The sequence below is a fragment of the Serinus canaria genome, chromosome 14 (genome assembly GCF_022539315.1).
Source record: "Serinus canaria isolate serCan28SL12 chromosome 14, serCan2020, whole genome shotgun sequence".
NCBI classification, from domain to species: Eukaryota; Metazoa; Chordata; class Aves; order Passeriformes; family Fringillidae; genus Serinus; species Serinus canaria.
The window spans coordinates 16,204,386-16,218,663 of NC_066328.1; the positions used below are offsets into that span (position 1 = coordinate 16,204,386).

At 36.1% G+C, this 14,278-nt stretch overlaps 1 protein-coding gene across 7 annotated transcripts in view; it reads left to right on the top strand.

Moving 5' to 3' along the window:
- Window positions 1-14,278, top strand: part of PDPK1 (3-phosphoinositide dependent protein kinase 1) — a 33,109-nt gene that overhangs the window by 8,871 nt on the left and 9,960 nt on the right. For all 7 annotated transcript variants that reach the window (XM_050980035.1, XM_050980038.1, XM_009091722.4 and 4 more), the window contains 8 exons: window positions 2,061-2,333; window positions 6,033-6,075; window positions 6,267-6,404; window positions 7,970-8,114; window positions 10,453-10,550; window positions 11,318-11,393; window positions 12,863-12,931; window positions 13,424-13,520. In XM_050980035.1, the coding sequence (XP_050835992.1) occupies window positions 2,061-2,333; window positions 6,033-6,075; window positions 6,267-6,404; window positions 7,970-8,114; window positions 10,453-10,550; window positions 11,318-11,393; window positions 12,863-12,931; window positions 13,424-13,520 (939 nt within the window). The remainder of the gene's footprint in view (window positions 1-2,060; window positions 2,334-6,032; window positions 6,076-6,266; window positions 6,405-7,969; window positions 8,115-10,452; window positions 10,551-11,317; window positions 11,394-12,862; window positions 12,932-13,423; window positions 13,521-14,278) is intronic.

The following is a 14,278-nucleotide window of genomic DNA, read 5'->3' on the forward strand; positions in this document are numbered from 1 at the left end:
GGGGACTAATTGATGTTATACCCTGGCCAAAAATAACCTTCTTTTCCTACAAAGTTCATTACTCCTGTCTCTTCCCTCAGGATTTTTCTATACTTGATATTCATTTTGACTTAGTTTCAGCTACTGTGTAATGAAACATACTGCATCCAGCACCTTTTCCCCCACTTTCTCACAGTGCTCTGATGCTTTTGTGTGGATGTTTTTCTTGCTTGTTTGCTTTTTCAAGGTGATCTTGCTAGCTGCAGAATCTAATCAGACCCCCCCCCCCCCCGCAATGCTACTGCTTTATTTACCTGTAAAACATCATTTGTGACTGGTGCCAGTTTATAATTTAGATCCTGATATTTAGTCTGTGTGTATGTGTGTTTTATTTACTGTATTTCACTTGATGGGATGGTTTTTATACTGGCATAACTTCAGTTGAGCGCTGGGCACTTATGCTTGTGTCAGTCTTACTGCAGTCTTGATGGGAAAGGGTACAATCTTTGTTTAATTCTAGCTAGTGTGTATCTTTAGACATGGCTGCTGTGAGTAGCTGTCTGAAGGAGAGGTAATTCATCTGGGATATGAAAATTCTGGGGACAGACCTTCTAGTCTGCAGAAGGTGTCAGCTAAAGTATATGCATATAAGGCATAAAAGGAACTGTGACCTACAGCACATACACTTTAATGTGTATATGCATAATAATAATATTAGTTTTAGCAGTAAATAAAGGCAGCTTTTCTCTACTGCACAGAGCACAGCCAAGTGAGGAATTGCTTATTTGGGAGCTAGGTTCCTTAAGACCATGTGCATAAGTGAGTGCCAGTCCAATTCCCTTCCAAGGTGGTTTCTGACTAAAATGCAGAAAACTGTTTCAAATTGTTATTCATAAGGTAAAAAAATTCTTTTTGTGAGAAGTAATTTTTAATTTGGTAACATGGTGTATGTTACAGACTCTCTGACATGGCTGTACAATACATCTGTTTTGAGATTGATTTAATGAAAATCACCTATAGTTTCATTCTGCTGGATGTATGTTAGAATACTGAGATTTAAAAAATGGTGTTAACTTTCTTAAATATTTCCTCTTGTATGTTTACATGCAATTTTTTGTTTTGTTTTGTTTTGTTAGCAGTATTTTAGCAGAGTTCTCCTATTTGTTTGTGTTTTCTGTCCAGTTTCAAGTAAAACATCAGAAGCAGTCCTTGACAGGCTAACAGCAGCGTATTACCAAAAGGTGCAGAAAGCAACTTCACACGGCTCCTTGATCTTGCTTAGGGAAAATTGATAAAAGGGTATCAAATAACAATTTGCTTTGTATATTACATTAATCAGTTTTAGGAGCGTGTCATCTTGTATTTGCTGTTTTCTGGGCTATATCTGTTCTTTTTGTTTTGCAGTTGGATTGTCTTTATGTGGCCATATGTACAATTTAGGTAGTGCAGTCTCTCTTGTTTTAAAAGGTCATGAACCAGAGCATTCTTCAAAAAAACTTTTAGGTGTTGCTCCTTATTAAACCCTTCTCCTGATCTGCCTTTTTATGTTATGTCCTTCCCCAATGTGTACTAAAGAGAAATACTACCAGAGAAAGTGAAATTCTGAGTAAAAAATTAAGAATGTGTCCTTTGTCTCCATTAAACTTTTCATGTGTTCATTTAGAGTTCATTGTAACTTGGATCTCTGAACTAATGTTACTGGTACATACAGGTGTTTATTGTATGGCTAGAAATTTAAGGTCATGCTATTCGTAGGAGAAGATGCCATGAAATTTGACGAGTTGGTGTTAGGAGCATTTTTTTGGGTTTAAAAAAAGCATTCTTGAATTAAAGTATTCAGACATTTGACCTCTGCCTACATGACAGCATACCTAAAAACAGTTATCAAATTGAAGTTAAAAATAGTTATTTATCAAATTGCTGCCATTTCCAACATAAATACTTTTATTCCCTCCTAAAGAGATTTTTAATGATAACCCTTCCAAAGAAGAATTTTCATGATCCTTGTATGGAAATAAAGTACAGTTGTGCATGGTAATTATGTCAGGTATGGGAATAATAGTTTAATTTTCTCTTTTCAGTATGATGCTGTTCCAATCCAATCAAGCGTGGTGTTATGCTCCTGTTCATCCCCTTCAATGGTGAGGAACCAAGCAGATTCCAGCACTCCACCTGTCATTTCCGCTTGTGGCAGCAGCAGACAGGGATCTAACATGGAGGGCACAGCACCCGAATCGAGATCTAATTCAAACTCCTTGCAGCAACATACAGGACAGCAGCCTTCACAGCCTCGAAAGAAACGACCTGATGACTTCAAATTTGGGAAAATTCTTGGTGAAGGATCTTTTTCAACGGTAACTTTACTTTTTATAAGAAGTGACCAATGTCTTAGATAAACTTGAAAATTTGTTGTGTAAGATTGATGAGATTGAAAGGTGGAGAGAACAGCTTGAAGAGTAAATGAATAGGACATAGTGTATTTAAGCTTAACTATTAAAATTGTTGGCCTAAGTATGGGTGTTGATTTTTTTTTTTTTTTTAAGCTCCTCTTAAATTGATCAAAAGTCCTGTTCTATCCTAACAATTTGATGCTTGGATATTTAATCAACATTGCTTTCTAATGTAAGTGGGATAACCATAATAGGCTATGTAAAAAGTTCTATAATAAAGGATTAGAACTGATCTAGGAGCTTGTGATAAAAACTATGTGATGTCCTGTTTATGGCAGGAGGTACTGCCAGATGCTTTGAAAAGAAAGAACACTGATACTTCTCCAGTATTCTTATTCAGCCCCTGGTCCTTGAAGATTTAGTGAGTCACAGTCAGTGTGTTTGTGTTCAGTAGCCTTAAATGGTTTGTTTCTCACATCCACAGCACTGCACAAAAATGAATTATTTAAGTGTTACCTTAATGAAGCCATGAAGCATTTAATACTTTCATTTGATGGTTTGGTAGTTTCCCAGTTGTAAGACAAGAATATTTCTGTATCTTTTCCATGTGATACTTGTTGTGTCCCGTTTTTGGTTGTAGGTCTCTAAATGTTGGTGTTTTCTGGTTCTTCCAGTATAGTCTACTGCAATGTTTAGGATGCAGGCCTCTAGTATTTGTCAAAAGTAATATGCACTCAAACATGTAGTTTGCATATTTTGCAGGTTTCCCTAAAGCATCCAAGAGAGTTCTTGTGGTTTGGGTATACCAGGACACTTTGCTTCAGTAGTACACTTTTCATTTCTGCTTTTGGTCTCTGAAAGATGTTTTGGTCTCTGAAAGATGCCGTGTTCCATGTAGGCAGAGAAATTCATAGGGCTTAGCCCAGACAGAATAAACTTTGTCCGGCATTCTGCTATCTGTCTCTCTGGATGGCAGCACAATCCTCTGATGTATCAACTTCAGAGGATTTGATCTGTGGGGTGTGTATCTTTATGTTGTCATCAAAGTATCTTGTTAAAAAGCCCATGATTTGTTCATATTAAACACAGTTTTAGACTCAGAGATCTGACTGTACTCCCCAAGATCCTCACCAATATTCTAACTAAAAAGTGTTTATCTCAAAAAATAGGTGCTCTCATATTACCATAATATCCAATGACAGCTTCAGATTAAAAAAATATTTTCTTCAAGGTCATAATGAATATATTCCATTTTCTTGGACTTCTGTTAAGCTGCCACAAGCTCTTACCTAATGCCAGGGCTGCATTTTAAATTCAACAGAGATATGCATGATGTGGCTTCAGGGTTTTTCTTCAGAGCACTCTCCAATTTTGTGGGATCTTATTCTGCAGCTGCAACTTCTTGGACCCATGCCTGATATAAACAAACACACAAATACAGGGCCTTCGACTTGTTGTTCTGCTCTTTTACATTAATGAGAATCTACTTGCTTTGTAGACAGCTTCAGGCTTCTTTCAGAATAATATCTGTTATTGGTGGAAAAATTGTAATTCTCATGATTGAGGAGGCATGTTGTGTAGCTCACCTCCTTCAATATGTGGGTACATATATATTCCACCATGGTTTTGTCTCCACCTATAAATGAGGCAATTCTTAAAAACAGGAGCTCTAAGGAAGTATGATTGTCTGACCAAAACCAGTTCTTAAATGCAGATTTAATCTCTAGCAGCCTGAAGTATCTGTTTAAGTTTAGAGTGGGGCTTGGTCATGATGTATGCCAGGTATGTTGGCAGTTGTTTCTGCTTTGAACCCTCTGGAGGGTTCTCTGCTCTACCTATCTCTCCTTCCTCTCCCCTTCCTTTGATTTGGGATTTTAACTACATTTCTTGCCTTGCTGTTGTCTGAATTTGCAACTTACACATTTACATGTTCTATGAATGCTTTTGTTTTTCTGTTAGTTTTATGTTTTTTTTTTTTAAAGCTATCCAGTTAATGTCTAATTTCTTTCTATGGAGTTTATGTTCCTTATTGATATTACTTCTTCCCATAGGGTGGATAAGATTCAGGCCCCTGATAAGAGACATTGTATTAATATGTACCTCTGAGGTGTTTTCTGTTTCTTTGGTTTTTGTGCATATGTACTGTAGTTTTCTGGATTATTAGTTAAGAGGAAATTAAGATATATGGTATGCTCAGATCTGATTGGTGAGGAAGAAGCTTGAGGGTACCAAAGTAGTCCTGCTATCAGGTAAGTGCTCAGTGTCCTTAGAACCATTATCAGTTGTATGTGGCTAATACCTGTGAAATACAATGGTAAAATTGGATACAGTGCAGGACTGGAAGAGAGTCAGTCTTTAGCTTAATTTGCCAAGATATATTTTCATTTGTGTCAGCTGATACCTTCTGTCATCTGAGTATGGTCTCTGTGTATGTGGGGTTTTATTTAATAACTGCCTTTTAAACTGACCTGCTTTCAGAAGCTTTCATGGTAGATATGGCTGATGAAACCTAGTTACAAGAATTAGAAAAGTTAATAACATTCTCATTCAGCTGCACATCTTATCTAGTGTTACATGTGTACACAGAAGAATCTCAAAAATTCCTTATGCAGAGAGGCAGATGTTTGTAACAGACTGGTTGTTTGTAACATTTCTAATAGAAATTTTCATTGAAATTGAAATACTGTAAATGTCAATGTGGGTATAGGAGATGAAATTTTAAAGAAAGTTAGGGCTGCCTGTTACTACTGAACTGAGGTCAATTTTCTTGTACTAAAGAGTGCAACTGCATGCACTTCTTTCATCTGAAAAAATGCCTTATTTAGATTTCCTAAATACCTAACATTTAGCATCAGGTGTGTGTAGTAATATTTTGGAGCACTCTGTTATAACTGATTTTGCAAGGGATTAGAAGCAAGCCTGGTGCAGTGATTAAAAAAAATAGTGTAAAGTAGAGATTTTAGCAAGGTGGTGAAATGGATATAAACTTAAAATGAGAAAAACAAAGAACTATACTCATCTACTATTACAAGGTTATTGGTTGCATTCATGCAAGAAGACTTTTCAGATTGTCTTTAAAATTGCATTTTATAGATTTCTGTCTTGAAAATGAGCCTTGTGTTCCTCCAAAAGCACTTCTCTTTAAAAATGTAAACCTGCTTTCCTGAAATTTCATCCCTTGCTTCTACTAATTGGAAATCTTCTGTTTCTTTTTTTAAACTCTTTTTCTTAACAAACTGTAAATAATGGAAAGTTCTGTCTCTTTGCTTTGTAAGAAGCAAAGTTCTTACTTTTGCTCGTTTGGATAAAATTTATCTTTTAATCTTTGCTGTCTGTATTAAGGAGAGTACTATGACAATTATTTTTATAAGTGTTCCATGGTGTACTTGTTGCTTTTTGTTTCCCCTTTTAAGAAAAGTTGGCAGTTTACTTTGACTGACATTGCAATCTTCAGAATTCCTCTGGGAAAAAAATATTTGGTATTTACACTCTTACAAACATTGGTTGGCTGAACTGAGTTTCTGCAGAAGTCTTGATGAAGCCAGCATAATATTGAACATGTGCTTAAATATTTTGCTGTGTTCCAAATACCTGCTGGAAGATCAATGTTAGTGCATGTGTTTAGTGGCCAGTTACAATATGTTTTCTTTCCTCTGGCAACAGGTTGTCTTGGCTCGAGAATTGGCAAGTTCTAGAGAATATGCCAGTAAGTATTGACGCCTTTAACATTTAACTTTTTGGAAATATAGTATCAATGTAGTCCAGTTATGAAATACCTGTTGAAGGAACAGAATTAGTGGTTTCATGTTAATTAAATGTAACCAAAAAACTCCAAAACAAGGTGGGCTTCATTTACTTGTACCTCTTGCATTTTTACTCTCTCTTTCTTTCATTAAGTTAAAATTCTAGAAAAACGTCATATCATAAAAGAAAACAAGGTACCATATGTGACACGAGAGAGAGATGTAATGTCCCGTCTGGATCACCCTTTTTTTGTGAAACTCTACTTCACCTTCCAGGATGATGAAAAGCTATGTATCCTTTGCATATTAAAACTTGCTGTAACACTTTCTTAAGAGTAATAACAATGCCCAGTTTTGATTCCTTGAGAAATGGTCTAACGGAAATGATGGAGGTAACTTGAGGTATTTATAGTATCCTAATATATGTGATGCAATTTTTGTGGTCACACTTTTAACAGAAATTAAGCAGATGGAATGAGTGGGTCTTCTCAAGAGAAGAGTAAGTGTCTTGTGAGGCAGGGGGAAGCAATTAAACAAATTGTGGTAAATGTTGAAGGGTAACTTGTAACAATCTAAGTTTAAAAATAATTTCAAAGTTCTAAATTGGGTTGGAGGGGGAAGGTGGGATGTATGAGAAGTGTTTCATTCCTGATGTATATACATGTGTGTGTATATCCATCTCTGTCTGTAGTAAAACACAGTAACTTCTGCATTTAAAATAGGGGTAGCCAGCTATATTTCCTACTAGTTTCTTTTCTATAATTAGAGCTATTATTAAAATTTTTATGTGAAGATGAAGGTGCTTATAGAATAATATGATTCCTCTGTTTGGGCTGCTGTTTTCCCAGCTCTCTAGCAGTAATTGGAAATGCAATTTCATCCTGGGAGCTCATGCTTGGCAGTTGGCTCTTTTTCCTTTTTCCTTTTTTCCTTGTTCATTTTTTTTTTTTACTTGTTTTCCTTTGTCACTTTTTTAGACTTTTGTCATGTTTTCATTGGTTACTTGTGTAGTTGGTCATTGTTTTATTGTTTACTTTTTTTCAGTTTTTAACTGTTGTCATTTTTACTTTTTTGATTTGTTTTTTGCCTTTGTTGACTTGTTTCTTTTTACTTTTGTCCTTACTTTTTACTTTTCCTTTTTGAATTTTTCCTTTTTTTTCCTTTGTTTGCTTTTTCATTTTTTCCTGTTTTTCCTTTTCCTTTTTCCTTTCCTTTTTCCTTTTTTCCTTTTTCTTTCCTTTTTTCCTTTTCCTTTTTCCCCTTTTTTCCCTGGGGGCGGGGAGGGGTGAGGGTGAAAATGTTAATTATGTAAACTTCCTCTTAAACCTCCTGCTTGGAATTGGCTGTGACAAGCATAAAGGTATAGATCAGTCTATTTCTGGGGTCCGTAAGTAGTTTTCTGGTTTTCCCAAAGGCTGCTAATAGTGCTGGCAAGCCCTATATATCATACAGTATGAGCTCAAAGGGCCTCTTTTGTATGGTAAACACTTGCTCTGGTACTTTCCAGGTGATGGGACAATTTTTAACTTCTGACAGTTCTTACTGTAAATAACTGAGGACAATTATGTATATGAGGACAATAATTCATTTAAATTAATTATCCAGGTCACTCTCTGGAAAAACTACAAAGTTATCTCTTTATGTAGTTTTTGCTTTGCTAAGAAATTTGGACCCATGTCCTAGGTTGTTGATATATTTAAGAAATTGCTTGGGCTTGCTACTTGTCAAGTTTCAAATTAACCACCTTCTTCCCTGTTGTTCATGTATTTTTAGTAATATTCTTCTCTTTGGAATAAGATTGTGGGGATTTTCATTTTAGAATGACTTAGAGAGAAACCTTAACTAAGTTACATTCAGATTTTGGACTTAGCTATGCCAAAAATGGAGAGCTGCTAAAGTATATACGCAAAATTGGCTCATTTGATGAGACCTGTACAAGGTTTTATACTGCTGAAATTGTATCAGCCCTGGAGTATTTGCATGGCAAAGGAATCATTCACAGGTAATACAGAGTTGAGACAGACATGCAATTGATCATGTAAGAAGTGGGTTTTTTCCCAAAAATGTTCTTTGTGAAACTAAAACCAAAGTTGGATTTTAGTGGAAAGCTAAAGAGCACAAATTGCATTTGATCAGCCCTAGCACAGTTGACATCAGTAGTTAAACATAGCAAACTTGAAGAGGAGAACCAATTGATGTTATACCAACTGTTGGAGCAGGAAAAAGTAAGAAAACCTTCTGGCCTTGAATTAACATTTACCAAAAGCTTGTCTTTCAAGCTTCATCGGTTGGCCTGAAAACCAGAAACTGACTTTTTGTTTAAGTGCTTTTTTTCCTGTGCTGCTACATAGCAAAAGTAACTAGAATTCTTTTTGTGTTTGGCTTAATGTGTACTATATAATCAAGTAAAATTAATCTATATCAGTTTTCACTGAGTAAACAATTTCCACAAAGCTGCACAATAATTAGGTAAGTGGTGAAATTAGCAAAGTTTCGAGTAGTACTTTCGAAGTTGTTCTTGATGTAATATATTGTTTAGATAATAATGTTTTGTCATTAATGTTTATTAAATAAAGCTTTAAGTGCTAGACATCTGAGCTGCAGAACTTCTCTTTGGGTAAGAAATCTATTGTGTTTAGGTTACCAAGCATTTGTCATGGGACACCACATGCTAGTTGGCAAAAAGCTGACTGATTATAATTCTGATAGCATTATTTATTTCAGTTATTGCAAAAACAGTTTTTCCTTTTAAATACAAGTTTTTGTGAAATAATTTGAATTTGAATCTAAGAGCGATGGATGTGGAGCATACTGAAAGCATAATAGTTTATACAGGGGCAGGGGAAAAGTTCAAGAATTTCCAGTTTCACTTTGGTTTTATAGTTCATGTGCTTGGGCTGAGAGGATGCTTATAAAATGAATGTGGCATGATTGTCAGTGTTACTAAACCTATACTGGAAACTTCGTATTGGAGAAGAGCTGCTTTATACTTGTTTTTATATGAAGGACCCTTCAGGGAGGTCAAAAGAAAACAGTAAAACTGTGCAGTGGGAGAACTTAGTGTGAAGTTTATGAGGACACAGCTCTAGCAATGCCTGAAAACTCTTGGGATTTTTTGCTGCCTGAAGAAATAGGACACGGCGTAGAACCACTTTAGGATGTCAGGCTACCCTGGAAAATTTATTACAGATATCTCTATGTATTTATATATATAGCTATAGATCCATAATCCAGTATTAATGTAGGAATAGGATATATTATATAGACAGTATACATGAAGTGTGTATAGAGTACAACATATCTGCATGCATACATATCTTAAAAAAGCTCTACACAAAACTCTTAAAGAGTCCATTCCATTCACATACTTTCTACTTCTCTCATAGGATAGGCACAGGAAAATCAACAAGATTTTTATGGCTTGTTGCTCACTGTGGTAGTTTCCAGACTTAAAACTGTACAACTCATACTTTACCATAGCAGGGGACTTTATCTGAAGAAAATAGTGCTGCACAGTGATTGACAGAAACAGCTTTCAGTTTTTACTGGTTTTTTTCTTACCAGTCAAGCAAAGCAACTCCCATGCTCCTAGATTTCTTTATGAGCATTCAAAGATTCTGCTTAGGAGGGAAGTAGGTAGATTTTTTTTTTTTGGGTCAGCTAAGGAAACTTGATGCAAAGGCATATCATATCAGTAACTGAATGCTCTTAAGTTGTTTCTAATGCACCTCTTGACATCAACTCTGTACTGCTATCTGTTGTGTTTGTGATACTGTGAAGTCTGGTTCTATTCAGAATCAGAGGCTGTGTCTGTGCAAATAGTAGGCATGCATTTGAAATGCAGATTATGCATGGAGGTGATCTACCTTACCTCTCAGGACATTTGGCTGGGGCTGGGTTTGCCAGTGTTTGACTAACTGGAGTTTGGCAGTGAGGAAACAGACGTAGAAAATCTTAATGCCATATCAATCTGTCAGATGTTATTTAAATTAAGGCTTTGGAGTGAAGGGGCTTGGGGCTTAATGTGTGTTTTTGTGAGGTGGGGTTTTTGTTGGGATTTATTTGGGTTTTTTTTTTTTTTTTTTTTTAATTTTTGAGCATGTGACATACACAGTAGCATAGTTTTGAGATGATTATTTACGCGATGTTTTAAAAAATAGTTAATGGATTTAACAAAATCTGTTAGTCTGCAGGTTGACAGCTACACGTTAGAGAAGCTGTTGTAACAATGTTTATAGAATGTCTGCATAATTTATTATAGCATTACGTACCTCAGTCACTAGACAGTTTTTCAACTTTAATTTGTATGCTGTTTGAATATAAAAATCTGTCTTTTCCAGGGACCTTAAGCCAGAGAACATCTTATTAAATGAAGATATGCACATTCAAATAACAGACTTCGGAACAGCAAAAGTATTATCTGCAGATAGCAGACAAGGTTTGCCATTATTCATTATGTGACAGCAGTAATTATAGCAAGTGATCCTTTGAAAATGTACATGTGTTGTATTTACCAGACTGTAACCTTCCAATGGCATTACCTCACCTAAATCACTAAAAGATCTTGAAACAGTTTTGACTGTCACTATGTAGATTATATCAGAGGAGATAGTACTTGGTGTAGTGGAATACCAGCTAGATTACCAAACAGACTGGGAAGTTGAACTACTACTTCAGATTGCTTAATTTTCATTTGCAAGACAAGAATACAAACAAATAGGTACCATGCATGGCTCACCTGATACTGTAAGTTTTAACTCTGCTTAGGTGTTTAACTCCAGTGGTTGAAAAAATTGCACAAATATGAAGGTTGTAGAATTAATGTGTCTGCAGTCATTACTAATAGCCTGTAAATAGATGCTGCAAACAGCGCTTGAAAAGAGCACTAGGCTGAACTGAATTCAATTGACACTTTTTTCTTAACTGTAGCAAACTTGTGTTGGTAGATTTTATAACTAAGTACCTAAATGCCTAGCTTCTTGAACCAAACAGCTATCACTGAGATTGATTTGTTTTTTCCAAGCAGGTTTTGTGGATAGGTAGAGAAGTTAAATTCTCATGGGCTCTTTGCAGCAATATGTCACTTGCAGTGGATTGCCTTTTGGGTTTGTTTTCTCTTTAAACTGGGTGGCGACAGGGGAGGAAGGGGAGTATTGGCTTATGCATAAGTATGTGTTTGCTTATAGCTTTCTATTTCCTTAACAGCGCGGGCAAACTCATTTGTAGGGACAGCACAGTATGTTTCTCCAGAACTGCTGACAGAGAAATCTGCCTGTAAAAGGTGAGGGCTCTATATTCCAGAACTTTACTGACTCTTGTCAGGAAACTGTCAAACAGGGAGGAGTGGATAAATCAAGCAAGCAAGCTTAGTATTTTAAAGAAACAAGATGCTCGAATATTTTAACAGAGCTTGACAATTTTTTTCTTATTAAGTATTGCTTCTTGTCTGAGGGCTGGCTTCCTCATTTCATCTACTTTTTTGAGTTCTACTAACAGGATTAGGTGGTGTTGGAGAAGGAGGTGTGTGAGGTGAAGTCGGATTTCTCACCCATAAATAAATCAGAAAAATCTGTTGTCCAAGTAATATAATTATTTTGATTCCATTTTATATAAGATTGCTCAAATATGGTATTTCCTGCTGTAGAAACAACAAAATGTCACATGCTGTTCAGTTAAGGAGAAGGCTGCAGCTTTCTTTGACTTTTATTTAGATCAACTTGCAGTTATCTTTCCTAAACTGTACGTAGGATTTGCAACATTTTAAAGCTCATCCCTCTGCCTGGTATGAGTGATGCCCTTAAGAAATTTCTGAACTCAATAAAATTGCTTGTTGATAGTATCCTACTGAATGTGTATATCTATTTTACTGGATGGAAGAGTAAGCTAGTCACTGACAAGTCACAGGTTAAAATGATCATTTATGTGAATAGGTGTAGTAATTTGTGCTAGCATTTCTTGAAGTGATAGAAATACTATCAGACTTTTCACGTCTTCTTTTAGTGAAGAGCTTTTGACTGTTTTGGCTAATGGAAAGATTTAATTAGAATATCATCTCCTTTTAGAAGTTGCATAATGCTTCACCTGTACAGAAAACTCTTAATTTGAGTAGTTCTAAGTCTTTGGTAGTATTTTAGTCTTCCATGAGGATTTTGAAGCTTTAATCAAATCTCTGCGTAGGTTACCTCGAGGTAAAAAAAATTTCAAGTGTTCTTTCAGGCCAGCACACTAAAGCTTAACTTTCCTTTACCCACCACACTAGAGCATAGCTTTCCTCAACATTATAGCCTTTTGTGTCTTAAGAAAAGCTTTAACTGAAAAAGGTAAAAAACTGTATTGTAATATATTCTCATTTTAAATCGAATATTAAGAGGAAAATATTTTAACTCTGAAGGGGCATATATTGAATTGAGTTGGATGCATCTTTGAATCATCATGTGGATAATCAATATTCTTTTCAAAGTCATAACTTACCCATTATTTTGACTGAGAATTCACCTGTCTTCCACTTGTGCTTGGAGTCAGTTTTTGTGGGACTGTTACTCTACAGTTTTTTCTTTTAAGTTGTCTTGCTAGCCTACTCTTCTGTCAAGGGCTGGAGTAAAAATAGTGTGGAAAATATACAAAGCAGGTTTGTCCACTGGGTTCATGCTATGTTTTAAGTAGCAGAAGGTTAAGAATTTTTCTTTTTCGATTTCATTTTAAAGATTTCTTTTTCAAAAAATATTCTGTTTTTTCCTCTTTGTTTCGAAGCTCTGACCTCTGGGCTCTGGGATGCATAATATATCAACTTGTAGCTGGATTGCCTCCATTTAGAGCTGGGTAAGAGATTTGAGCTATTTATTTACATGTGGATCATAAATATATTGCCTCTGATTGGATTTTTACCTTCCTAGCAGTTCTGAAGTATTTTCATTATGCAGAGCTGGTATTAATGTCATGCCTGCTTTTATTTGTCCTTTTTGATGTCATGAAGTTGCTTAGACAGCTATAACTAGAACTCCTGAGAGAGAGATTCCTTAAGCTATCCTAGAATTTCACATGTAATTTGTGCCATGATGATAACTATATAACTGTACGTGAAGAGTTTTATAAGGCATATCCTCAACACACTCTGAGTCATTCGAGCTTTTGTTGTTATTTCTCTAGTATCTGGTGCTCACAGGATCATAGTACCCCTTCACCCTAGGAAGATTCATGGGAATGTAACTTAACTTGTAGACTTTTTGTTTGATATTTGTCTGGTTTATTCGGGTTAAGGTGAAAGAACCATGGAGAACTAATAACAAGAGTTAATATTCTTCTCTTCTGCAGAAATGAATATCTTATATTCCAGAAGATAATAAAGTTGGAATATGACTTCCCAGAAAAATTTTTTCCCAAGGCAAAAGACCTTGTGGAAAAGCTGTTGGTAAATATTTGTACTTTTCTTTTTGAATGTAGTATGCTTGTCGTTACTGATTTTTTTTTTTTTTTTAAATAACTGACCAAGTACCTAAATGCCTAACTTCTTGAACCAAAAGGTATCATTGAAATTGATTTGTCATTAAATGGTTTGATGACATTGGAAAACATTCAGCTTATGTAGTTCTCCTTTCTGAAAGTTTTTATGCACTCTTGCAAATCTTATAATAGGAACATCTGTGAGCATTATTGACTGTGTAGGGGACTGTCTTGAAAATCAACATCTGTTTTTAAACAGCACTTAGTTTTTGGGGTTTTTTTTAAATCTGAATTCTAACAAGAATTGTTAGATGTCGCAATGCCTCTCCGAGTGTGTGCTTGGAGTCACCCCTGCTCGCTCTGGCACTGCAGGCAGTGAGGGACACTCTCCTGTTCCTCTGGAGGTGGGGAGAGCGGCTAAGGCTTTCACTTTTCAGACGAGACACCAGCACGACATTGGTAGAAGAAGGAGCTGGACTTCAGTTGGGGGCCAAGTCCAGGTTTATTCTGGAGCTCAAGCAGCACCCCTAACCCAAGGAAACCAGCCAGCTGGAGACAAGCCAGAATGGGGTCTGGGGGTCTGCAGGGTGTTATTAAGGAAGGGGGGGGGGGGTTTACCCGCCTGCCAATGGGGATACAGGAGGGCATGGGGATCAGGGAAACTGTCAGGTAGGGGGACCAATAGGGGCCACCCAAGTAATAGGTTAGGTGATAGGAGTGCCTGAA